Here is a 12,910-nt window from a genome sequence, read left to right on the forward strand (position 1 = left end):
TCTGTCACCAGGCCAGGTCACACTCCACCAGCGAGATGCCACCTCTGTGCTCACTGGTGGTCTGTTTCCAGGTGGTGTTAACAGGGCACAGGCCACGTGCCCCTCCGGTCCTGACACCTCATGCTGCACAAACACACTGGCTTTCATTACCTTCAGACGGGCTTGGGGAGGGGAAACAGGTGCAATTTTTAGGTCATGCAGAATTGCGAGGATGATTATAAAGAGTTAAGGAATCCAACGGTTTATCCATCAACAGTAAATATTTATGTTGTATGTAGAAATCTCTGGATCACGTGTAGGGACAAGGTGGTGGTACTTCAGCTTTGTGTGTAGGAGAAATGAACGCACGGCAGCTGTTGTTGCCAGGACGTCTCCACTGTTTCAGATGCACTTTGTGCTGCATTTGCTGGTGAGGTGGCAGGCAAACTGTGCCACTTCCTAGGCCAAAATAATTCTTACCCCAAGTACCTGGGTGCTGGTTGTAGTGCCTGGTACGTAGTAGGTCCTCAGATATGCATTCAGTGAAGTAGAGAGGCATGCATCACCGGCCCATCTGCACGGCTGTGTGATGGCCCCCTGTGCCCCAAGTGCTCCCGCCCAGCTCGGCACCGCCCAAAACCCACCCTCCCGTCCCTAGCCCCTCGGCTCCACAACAACTCACACCTGCTTCTGGTGCCGGCGGGTTTCTAGATGTCACTCACTGCTTCTGTCGACCTGAATTCCTGCAGCAAATTCTAATTCACTGAAACTCACAGAAATTCACGGGAGCAGCGGACACACATCCCAGAAGTAGAAGAGCCAAGATCCTAGTGTCTTCCGTTTGCAGATGAGCACCGTGGACTCATTCCCACCGCAAACACTCGGCAGGCGAGAGGGCCGGTGTCACTCGTCATCCACACGCCAGCGCGGCCAGAGTCCAGCTCAAAGATGCAGCCTGTGAGCAGCGTCCACATCGAGCTGCTGCTTCACACACTCTTATTCCAACTTTGCTCAGAGGGAGAAGGGAGACATGTCACAGTTCTTAAACCGTTCCCCACAGCTGACACCTCTGACACCCTTGTCTTTCAAGGTGAATTAGGATTCCAACAGGACAGACATCACACATGCATCAAATTCTTCAAATCCGAAGATCGACCAAGGAAGGCAAATCTGACAAAAAGTGACCTTTGTCCCTTCAAGCGCCATAAAGATCATTTCTCCCTAACTGAATCCTTGATGTTTTATTTCAAAAACGTACCTTGAAAAAGAGCACGTTAACTGCGAAAATAAAGATTAAATACAGATTGAACTGAAATGCACCCTTGAAACAGCTGTATAATTGAGACGCAATCTCGTCCTGCTCTGGCGAGCCTCACACGCTGGATGAAGGAACAACGGTGTGAGTCTGTCCTGCAGAGAAGGGAGGTGTAGACGGGCCACCCATCCTGCAGACGAGGTAGCTATGCTTCCCTCTCAGCAGAGCCCTGACCAGTGTGTCACGCTGAGCAGGATTACGCTCCCGGCTGCCTTCCTTGAAACAGATGACCTTTTGGACTTTTTTTCACTTTAATGACACTTATAAGGATCAAGCACGCTACCTCGATAACAAAGATAAAACCTGGAAGCAATTTAAAGGTGAAACAGGTTCAAGCCCTTGGCTAGACGCTCATCAACACTCAACAATCCAGTCAAGGGAACTCGGCGGACTTTGAACCTAGAGGCACAACATGCATCACACACACACACACACACACACACCCGTAATTTAGGACACCGTATACTGACCCCACTAGCAGTGAGGTGGGCCTGTGGAGCGCACCTCAGTGGTGATTCGAGGTTTCGAGATGCACGTTAGTCGTGGCACCGAGCCAACGGCCCACAGGGTGCGCTAAGCCTGCACCTGCATTGCCTCTGTCACCCAGTAAAGCAGACAGGTGCCCTCACTCACTGATAAGAAGGCCCAGAAAAGCTAAACCATCTGCCAAGCGACTAACACACACCCCACCCCGTGCCAGTCCTGGCTGCCCACCAAGTCCCCCACCCTCCATCCTCACAGGACCCTGAGGAGCCCAGGGATCCCTCCGTCACCTAGTTCGGGATGGGGGTGGGAAGGGGCTGCAGCCTCAGGGGGAGGTGGTCCTGGGTCCCAAACCCCCCCCGAGATGGGCTGGTCCGGGCTCCGGCCAGGGGGGAAGCGAGTGAGGATGGCTGAGTCAGGTCTGCTCCCCAACTTGGAGAGTGACCACTTGGCCTCTCGGAATGTCACTAGGACGAGATGCCCAAGGCCCCTGCATCTAACCTTGAGACACCTGGGTGGGGCTGGGGTGACACCAGGATGGTGGCAGAGCAGGACGGATAAGGACGCATCCCTGAGGACAGAATGGAGCCCCGGACAAACCCCAGGCACCCCGGGCTCCAGACCTATGGCTGCCAGTGACCTGCCCCCAAAGCCACCGCACTCCCCGGGGACCCCCTCCACCGCACTCCACACCAGCCCGCCACAGCAGCCGAGCCAAAAGCAGCTGCAGCCGCGTGCAGAGTGGACCTCAGGGCCCAGCCCACTTGGTTTGGGACCAGGGTCTCTAATTAACCAGGTTCGTGGTAGGGAGAGGCGTCTAACCAGGAAGCCAGTTAGCCGGTGCGTCCAGAGTTCACCTTTCAAGGTCACCCCAACTCCAGTGCCCCTGAGCGATGGGGTCTCGGAGCTCAGCTTCCCATGTGCTAACCAGCTGCCTCTCTGAGCTGCGGTCGGAAAGCGAGGAGACACACACCACCCGGCCCGCCCTGCACACAGCAGACGCTCCATCAACGGTCACGCATCCCACCACCCTTCTGAAAACACGTCCCGAAGGACTTGCCGTGACTCATGTGTCACAAAGGCCGGCGTCTGCCCCGGCGTCACAGTGACCACAGTCACCACTGTCTGCCGTCCCGGGAGCTGCCTGGCTTTCATGAGGCCTCCAGGCCTCTTCTCTGGAGTCCCCGTTACACCCCAGACCAAGCCACAGCCGCCCGCCCCCACGACGCAGTCATGTCCTAACCCTAACACTGCACCGGACGGTCAGGGCGTCCACCCCACGGAGGGCTGCCGCCTGGCCAGCCACTGCCCAGGCCGTCACTCCTGCCCAGGGAGTCTGGATTCCCAAGCATGTTGATGCAAGTGTGCTTACATACTTACATATAAACATAAACTCTAATTAAATAGTACGCAAACCAAAGAAATCTAAGTGCACAAGAAGTCACTCCTTGGAAAACCAAGGTGACTGCTTAGGAAAGACTCACCAAAGAGAGACAGCTTTAAAACTGTCACATCGGCAGGAACAAAACCAAACACATTGAGGGGGGATTATTTAAAATCTGGAAGGTGTTCCACTCAGAATTTTTGGAAAGTCTCTTAGTTTCCAGTCCACTTGAAAGAAACAAATAGGAAATCATAGGTTGTGACTGAAAGACAGGTTGGAACGCAAAGAACAGTCCAGATCCTGCATCCAAAAAATGGCGAATTATTATATGTGTGTGTGTATAAGATAAAATATCTAATAGACACCATTTGTGTGATTCATTTCACTCTCTCATTACTGGGTCCCAGTCACACTGGCCGAGAGATACACAGCTTTCCAACTTAAACATCCCCAAGTACCTGCAGGCAAACTAATCCGGTTCCAACACGGTTTCCCATCAGCAAGAGCCTTACCCAAGCCTTCTAGAGTTCTTTGATTGTGATAACGTCCTCCCTTTAACCTTCACAGAACTCTGGCCGACACCTGCCCCGTGCCCACAGGAACCTCCTGAGAGCACAACGGCTTCGGCCCCTAACGCCAGCTCCATCAGGGGACACACCCACCTGGCTCACCCAGGATGGTGACCGGCCCAGTGCAGGTACGTAGCAAAAGCTCTGTATGCCAAATATAAGGCATATAAGGGATTCCCACCAAAATAATCACAAAAAAATTGGAACTGTCTGATATATTAGAGCCTTATTCAGACACATTAAAAAGTACTCTCTGAATTACTCAATTGAGAACCTCAAAACCCTCTCAGAAAGACAAGTTGCACTGAAAACCTCCATCAATGTAGTTAGGGTGTTTAAGGCATCACCTTGCAAAACTGTAAAACAGAACAAAAAACAGATTAGGCCAAGAAATTCGGCAATTGTGATGGCAGCGCATTCAAAGGGCTAAGGCGGCTCTGAGCGCCAGCACAGGATGGCAAGCATTTGCTAGCCTTGGGCATCATAACACGGTGTAAAAGTTCCAGGAGTGGCACAATTAACTGATTCCTGATGCCTCGTCTCAGAGGCACAGGTGAAAGCAGAGCTCCGCCCACCAGGCTGGAGGGTCCAGGCAATGCTGGTGAAAGATGTGAGTGAACGGTGTGGAAAGTGCTTCAGGAACCAAACGGAGTGAGTACATTCCCAGCAGCCACCTGTCACTAAATTAACAAACATTTAGGCGGATATCTGCTAATCTACCCACCTAAAACGTCCACACGTCCCAAAGGAAGGTTGGAGCAGCATCTCACTGGGAAACGGGACTGTATTATATTTACAGTCACCTACTACTAAGGCATATATGGTACCCGTTGATAACGAGTGCCCATCTATTAAACACCACGCGGCAACACCCGGGCCCAGGACTTAATCCAGTGGACAGTCAAGTACCAGAGCCTATTTGGAAGTGATGGTCAGCTGAAGGCTTTGCCCGCCACGCTCACAGAGCTGCTTACGGTGCAGCCCTCTATGCGGGACGTCTGGTTGCCCGAGAAGACTCCCAGTGACTATTGAAAATCAGTAGATTAAAGGCTAGATGATACTACAGTCCACAGGGCCACTACTTTTTCTTTCTTCTCTGAAAATGATCAAATGTAATATCAGATTTAATTCAGACTCTTCCTAGGACCCAAGCTTAGTCCCCCTGGCGAGTGGGACCTGGAAGAAAGGACCGAGGGTCACACAGAGATAACACAGGAAAAAGAAAAAAAGGAAACGTGTTCCAGAGTCCGCTAGGCTCAGACAGCCCTGGACATAGTCTGTTAGCTGTATGTATGTGTCCAGAGAGAAAGTCAACCAATCATCCCAAAATCCAGGTGACAAAAAATTAATGCCCTGGTACTAAGTGTTATGAATAAAAGTTGTAAGTTCAGCCCCTTCACAAATGTCTTTAAAAGCCACAAATGCCACGGAGCCCAGGAGCTGCCTCAAGGCCGGTTGTTACCCCGCACCCTCCTGATCAAACACGATTCACAAAACGTTCCCACTGGAAGCATCATTCCAAAAATCATTTAGTTCTCAGAGCAGGAGGAAGTAACCTGGTTATTTTGCAAATAAAGACCTTTAATTATAATACTTTAGATAATAACAGCAAGGCAAGAAAGAAAAGTTTGAAAATCTGTAATAACACTTGTAACTGGATTTAATCACAATTAAAACCAAATAAATTAACATCAACTCCCCTTCAGCAGTGATCCCATTTTCAAATATTCCTTGACTATTCTTGACTTGAGAATGGGCATTCTCCCTGATTCTCCATTTCCCTGATCTATAGGAAAAGCCCAGTTTGGCAAAGTCTGACTTTTAACTCCAAAGCTTAACACTCAAGGGCTTAAGTTCCTAACCTCAGAGACACTGCAGTGCTGAGTAATTCGGATGAAGAACTTTCCCCTCACCTCAGCACTTCACATTTGGGAAGGATTAGTTAAATGGTTTATACACCACCAGATCTTTAAAAGGTCAAAAGTAGAGGGATACGGTTGTGCTTTCTAAAATGAATGATATTTGCAATAAATCAACAAGCTTTTCAAGCTTTTCTACATTTAAAGAAAATACAAGAGTAGTTCCTTGTTTCTCACTTAAACCAGCATCCCACGGGCCATCCTCCCCCCAGCAACAGTGCCCAAGGTGGCCGAGGGTGTGAAATGACACACGCTAAGTAGCTCTTGAAACCAAATCACCGGAACCCTCAAGATAAGGTCTTTGAAACAGAAGCAGTCCATGCTGTACAATGTAGCTGCACACACACACACACACACACACACACCCCTCAAATAGCAACCCAGTGGGAACACAATGGGCCTAAGAACCCAGGGGAGGACCAGGGCTGCCTGACAGGCCAAGTCCTGAAGGGCTGCGCCAAACATTCCTGGGCTCCAGGTTAACTTCTCCCCTCCTGCTAAAGGAGTTTGTACTTTGCATTCTTGCAACCCAGGCACTCACTTGCCTCTGCCAGGTCCTCCCTGGCCAGACACCAGGCAGGAGGCCCACCATCTTCCCAGCAGCCAGAACCTGGGAGAACACTAGGTGCTAACTTCAGTCCAGGCGGGCGAGGGTGTGGAGAGGGCTGGTCTGGGGGTTCAGGAGAAGAAGGCTGTGTCTGGGGAGATGGAGGGCCCAGCAAAGTTAAAAGGTGGGGAAAGAGGCCCAGCCCTGCGAGGGACTGAAGGGGAGCAGGGGGGCATGGAGCCCTGCCCGCCTCAGGGAAGGCCGGGGGCTGCCACACACGCACAGGCCGCCACAGAGCAAGTGCAGGTGGAAAGGGATTCCAGGGGAGAGGATGGGCGGACGGCAGGTGCCAAAGAGAGGTTCAAAGGGGAGGGGGCGGGAGAGGAGCACGTGATGTCCAAGAGTTGCCAAGTGGGACTTGGAGGGTTACACTCACGGAGTCCCTGGGGGGAAGCAAGTCGAGAAAGAAGGCCATCGCGGAGCACCTCTGGTCCCCTGCCCTTCCTCGCTGCCCTCCCCCCACCAGCACACTCACACCTCTGCGAAGCGCATACCCACCTTTGCTGGGGGCGCGCTCCTGCTGGTTGCCAGCTCGCGCAGGCTGGCGTTGGCGCTGGTCGCCGCGGGGAGGAGAACCGGGGAGCCAGGGGCGCTGCCCCCAGCACCCGCGAGCGCCGAGGTCGCCCCCGAACCGGGGACGGGGCCCGGACCAGGACGCGCGGGCGGGCTGCTGCCAGGGCTGGCGCCGGCGCGGGGCCGCTGGCGGATGCCGTCCAGCAGGCGCACCAGGAGGATGTTGGCGGGCAGCTCGTCCACGCCGCAGCCCACGAGGATGCGGCACTCCGGGCAGCGCAGCTCGTGGCGCGAGCACACGATGCTCTCCAGGCAGCGGCGGCAGAAGGTGTGCTGGCAGGGCAGCACCTTGGCCGTCGTGTCCAGGCGTTCCAGGCACACAGAGCACTCCAGCAGGTCCAGGAGCGACGACTCGTCCATGTCCCCGCCCAGCCTGTCGCCGTCGCCCTCGCTCTGCGCAGCGGCGGCCGCCCTGGACGCGCACAGCCTGGGCGCTCCGAGCAGCATGGGGGCGGCGCCGGCGGCGGCGCGCACCTCTAGGTCCCGGGGCCGTTGCGGAGGCCGCCGCGGGCAGTGGGCGCCAGGGTCGCGTCCGAACAGCCGCTGGGGAACCGGGCTGCGCCGCGACTTCCTTCCCTGCGGCTGGCAGCGCCAAGTGGTGCCAACCGGCCTGCGTGGCAAGGATCGGAGCTCCGAGCCCCGCGAGCCCCCTCCGGGCCGCCGAGTCCACCCAGTTCTTCGGCGCGAGGCGCCCCAGAATACGGGCTACACCTGTCCCTCCGCGAGTCCGCCCCGCACGGAGTCCAGCGGCGCTGCCGGGCGGGCACAACACCCGGCGGCTCTGCGCTCGCAGCGGCCAGTCCGATGCCGTGGAGGCGGGGGCGCAGCGTGCGCGCTCCCCCGCACCGCCTCTGTGCGCCCTTGGCCTGCCCGCGAGTGGCTGCCCAGCTGGCGCGGCGGGACCCCTCCTTGTCCTCGGCCGCGAGCACGTGCGCGGGGAGCGCGCGGAGGTCACGGTCACTGCGGGGCACGGGGAAGGGGCAGCTGCGCCCTGGACCTGCCTCCGCCTGGACGCACGCAGCCACCAGTCCTGCCCTTAGGGCGCCTCCAGGGCCCCCAGGAACTCCGGGGCGCTCTCCCGCGCAGGCTCGGGCCTGTCCCCTCTGGCGCCCGAGCTTCCCTTCGCTCTCCGTGAGCCTCGGAGCGGGATGTTTCCGCCTGACGCCGCCGCGAAGGAAAGTTTGGGCGGCGCTATGCGGACCGCCTCCCTGGGCAGCGCCGGCCAGCAGCTTGGGGACGCAGCCAACACCCGGGCATCCTCCTCGACGACGGCCCGGTCCCCTACCCGGCGGCGCGCGGAAGTGACAGCTCCGGAGCCGGGGTGGGCGCGGGGCGCCGAGCGAAGCGGAGGGAAGGGCGCCGGGGTCCTCCCGGCGACGCGCGTCCAAGACTGCGCCGCTGCCCGCCGGACCCCAGCCTCGCGCAGGGCGCCCCTGGGGACGCACTCGACCCCCTTCTCGGGAGGCGCAGGCGAGGGGAGACGCGGTCTCCTTCCCGGCGCCCGCCTTCGGGCGCGTCAGAGCGACGCAAGAGCGCACGGAGGCCCGGGGGCCGCGGGGCCGCGGCCGGTGGCACAGATTCCCTGCCGAGCGCTGCCCCCTCGTGGCCGCTCTGGGCCCAGTCCGGGGTCGGCGCAGCCTGGTCCAGGGCAGGACGCTGGACCGTGCACATCTCCGAACGTGGGCTACTGCAGAAGAGCGCGAGGGTCCTATTCCCGGTCGGTCAGGCTGTCTTGTAGTTTGTGAAGCTAAGTGTAGCTTTTTTGACTTTCCAGGGAGAAAGTAATACTTGTTGAGGCTTCCATGCCACGAACGTGCATCTTTTTATTTAATCCTCTAAACAGCCCTGTCGGGTAATTATTTTAACCTCATTTTGCACGTGAGGAAGGTGGGGCTTATAGTTATGAAATCATTGTGGCTGCATTTTGTTCATGTTTGTGTCTCCAGAACCGAATGCGTGGAAAAGATCACAGGCCACTATGATACCAGCTCCCTACAAGCCACATATTTTTACACTGTAATATCCCCAGCGCCTAGGGCAATGCCTGGCACATAGTAGGTGTTCAATAAATATTTGCAGAACTAATGAAAAAACAGCCTCCAAATCCTCGCCTAGTGGTGATATGAATGCACATCTTAGCGTCTCTTTTCCGGGTATACTGAGTCACACCCTTGGTCCATGAAGTGAGGCTGCCATTTCATTGAAACTTTGCTCCTGACCTCTGACGGCCGCAGGAGACTTGCCCCACCTGCCTTCCGGGTTCTCCTAGTGTGGATTGTGCACGATTATTCACATCAGCACTGCCAGTGAGAGATGGAGGCGTCTCTCCCGTGCTGCCCGGGGACCCAGACCTCGGGCCAGGCCTCCCTGGAGGGGCCACACATGGCCCTCCTTCCACCCTTTGACCCGCACTCAGAATAACAAAGGACCCAGAATGCTTGATCCAAAAGCAGGTGGCATGGACACAGGACTCGGGGAAGCTGGGAGAGGTAGCAGAGAGCAGGGGCTGTCTAGGGTGACGTGCCCTGGGTGCTTTGGGTTTCAAGCAGCAGAAACCAGCTCTTGTAAGGTTTTAAAAGGAACCAAAGAGATCATGGGAATCAGGACCCCAGGCTAAGAGCTGGGCCAGGTCACTGCAGATGGGCCCCGGGGTGGGTGGTCTCCTTCCCTCTCTTGTACCAGCTGCCTCTACCTCCCAACCCACATGACAGGAAACATGGTCAAACTCCAGAAGCATTTCGTTCGTGCCTTCAGCCACTGACAAAAGACACTCATCTGACACCGTCGTGGGCTGGAAGTTTTAAACCCCTGCTACCCAGCTTGGCCCAGGTGGTCGCTTTCTGGACAAATGGGTGCTGGCTGCAGAGGGGGATCATCTGAAGCCTGGCGGCACCTCAGGGGTCACCCAGAAGGAGAGGAAAGGGTTCCAGGACCCGTGGCGTGCTGGGCAGAGGGAACTGCCCCTGCGCTCGGCTCCCCTTGTTACACACAACCAGGGCCACATAGGGCAAACACGGGGCCACCGAATCACACCTTTCTCACCTTGGGCCCCTGCCTTGACCCACTCCCGTAGCACAAGCGGGCTGCGGGCCAGGGGGCCCCAGAGGCCAGGAGGGCTGCGTGGCAGGGCCTGGGGGGCTGTGCAGGGCCTGGGGGGCTGTGCTGGGCCTGGGGGACTGTGCTGGGCCTTGCAAAGGCGGATGTGGCGGCCCAGCCCCACCCCATCTTTCTGCTTTTCCAGAGAAGTTGGGGGACTGCTTTTTAGGTGGGTTTCCCTGTGTTCGACGGTCGGCACCCTGTTCAGTTCTCAGAAAAACACCCTATTAGCCAAACAAAGTGAGTGTGGCCCCATTGGCCACCAGATCCCCTGTTGGCAGTTTCTGGTTGAAGCAGCCAAAGGAGGTGAGCTGCAGCATAAAGGAACTTAAGGGTGTGATCTGAATAGTGGAAGCATTACAAGCACAAGTTTCTATCACTCAGTTAAACTTGCACGTGTTCAGTCAGCCAGCTGTATCCGTCCATGATGGAGAAGCCTGGCGTAACAGCCGTTCGTATGAGGAGACCTTGGGGACTCAGGTGCCCACAGCACAATGAGCCAAGATGAGTGTCAGCGTGGCCGCCTGGGGGGATGATGGAATCTTAGGATGCGTGAGGGGATGTGAAGGGGCAGGAATCATCTCACTGCACCTCGGGTTGTCGGACCCCATCGGCAGGACTGTTTCCAATTCTGGGGACTAGATATTAATGACAGGATGGAAAAGGATCCAGAGGCCTTGTCCGTGAATTTAGGATGAAGGAATAGAGAGCATCTGTCCAAAGAGGAGACAGCTCGGAGGACACAGGACCCGGCTGCCCAAACTGATGGAGCCCGGGGACCATGGCCCGAGTGTGAGGGTGATTCCAGGAGGTGCCCCCTGGGCAGCCCCACTGGCTGAAGGTGGCCTGCGGGCGGGGACTGGCCCTGGAATGTCTGACGGCCGTCGCTGCTGCCCCAGGTATAAAAGAGGGTGAGCCCAGACCCCTGGCAGGCTGGCTCCTCCCAGGGCAACTGCCTCTGTGGGATGCGGGGCCTTGGAAACAGAGCCTGCCCCTTGGGGTGGGGATTCGTGGGCGACACTGAGTAGAGTCCAAGACCAGTCTCCGGGCTTCCCTCAGTCCAATCAGGTGGGGACTTGAGTGATTACCTGAATGTGAATTTGCTCAAACTGATGGAGCGGGCCATCCAGTTAAAGAAATAAGTCAGCGTCACCTCAGCTCTGCAGGAAGGACCCTTGCACTCGGACAAGGCGCCTCCTTGTTGCCCACTGCAGTTTCCATAGCGCTGTGACAGAAATATTGCAAATGCTTTCAGGTATTAAAAATAATCCTACCATTGCCTATGTTTTTGTTCACAGTCTTCAAAATAATTATAATAGGGGCTTCCCTGGTGGCGCAGTGGTTGAGAATCCGCCTGCCAATGCAGGGGACACAGGTTTGAGCCCTGGTCTGGGAAGATCCCACATGCCACGGAGCAACTAAGCCTGTGCGCCACAACTACTGAGCCTGCGCATCTGGAGCCTGTGCCCCGCAACAAGAGAGGCCACGACAGTGAGAGGCCCGCGCACCGCGATGAGGAGTGGCCCCCGCTTGCCGCAACTAGAGAAAGCCCTCGCACAGAAACGAAGACCCAACACAGCCAAAAATAAATAAATAAATAAATAAATTTATTATAAAAAAAGAATTATAATAGATTCTCCTCCAGTCTGGAGACACAACACACTTTATTTTAGTTTGGCCCCAGATCTCAGAAGATGCTCAAAGCTGTGTGCTCTGCATAGCTATCGGCTAAAGCACTGGGACACGTTTAACCCAATAAAGAAAATCCCTTATTTAAATTACAGTCATGAGAAAAATGAATGAAAATTGAATGTAAAGAAAAGTTTCCAGAATAATCACAGTGTAATTGACATTGAATAATATTTAATATCTGGACTCATGTCTTTGGTAGGAGTACATCTTAAATCATCCAAGGGGTGGTTGTCAATTGTAAATAATACTGATGCGTTTTCTAGAAAAATGTGAAATACTTGTGAAAGATATAGAGCTAATGAAGAATCATCAATCTCATGAAGAAGAATAACAGGGCCTTTTCTCAGATAAGATAACGTTCACCTCCTTCCGAGGAAAGGTTGGAATTGTGAATCTGCCAAGCGTTTCCACTCTGAGCTGTGGTGAAACACACAGACCCTCTGGGTAAAATGCATGTTGAAAACCCGTGTGCGCCTCAGCGGACAGGACACACCGCTCGCTCATGGGGCCCCAGAGGAGGGACTGGGGACCCTCCTTGGAAAGCCGGGTCACAGCCTCCGTGTGCCTGGGATGAGGCTTCCCCGAAAAGCCCCATGAAGGCAGCAGAGGGGACTCGGATGGAGTCAGAGACTCCACATCGGGACGTGCACACCCCCCAGCCTCACACCCGGCCTCCTGCCGCCCGGGGGCTGCGGGCCCTGTGCGGACTCCGCTGGGTCGGGCCTCCGCTGGCTTTATCATCAGCCCCTCCCACTTCCCGTAAATGGTACCTATTTCCTCTTCCCCAGGCGCTGGGGATGAATGTGGACCCTGCCCGCGGGACTACGAATACTTTAAACCCCGGTTTTTCTGGTTTGTTTTTTGCTAGGAAACCACCTGGTGGGCCTGATGTGGGCTCACCAGGCCGTAGGCTGTCCTGGGGTGTCACAGCGAGTGGTCCAGTGTGTTCCGCCACGTGAAAAACTGCCAGCAAACTTAGTGGCTTGAAACCAGGGCACTATTTATCTTGCTCACACATCAGTCTCTTGGGCTCAGTGGGGACAGCTGCTCTCCCCCGCCGCCCCCGCTCGGCCGCGAAGCCCATGTGCCTGGCCTGCAGTGAGGCCCATGGTGGCCGGAGCTGATGGCCTCTCCCTGTGGCCGGGTCCCCGGGAGCGAGTGGTGGGAGGTGTCGCCCCTCAGAAGTCACGCAGGCACCCTCTGCTCCCGCTCACCCAGCAGTGGGCACAGCAGCTTGTCGGGGCGAAGAGCTGCGGAAATGCAGGCCCCCTCTTGATGAGGGGGAGAAGTTTC

At 55.9% G+C, this 12,910-nt stretch overlaps 1 protein-coding gene across 1 annotated transcript in view; it reads right to left on the minus strand.

Annotated features, from left to right (window-relative positions):
- The window catches only part of SH3RF3 (SH3 domain containing ring finger 3), a 257,763-nt gene extending 250,355 nt beyond the window's left edge, over window positions 1–7,408 (minus strand). The window contains exon 1 of the mRNA XM_082357317.1: window positions 6,755–7,408. Within this exon, the coding sequence (XP_082213443.1) occupies window positions 6,755–7,276 (522 nt within the window). The 5' untranslated portion in view covers window positions 7,277–7,408. The remainder of the gene's footprint in view (window positions 1–6,754) is intronic.
- Between the last annotated feature and the right edge of the window lie 5,502 nt (window positions 7,409–12,910).

Source organism: Balaenoptera borealis, assembly GCF_965194805.1.
Source record: "Balaenoptera borealis genome assembly, chromosome: 15".
NCBI classification, from domain to species: domain Eukaryota; kingdom Metazoa; phylum Chordata; class Mammalia; order Artiodactyla; family Balaenopteridae; genus Balaenoptera; species Balaenoptera borealis.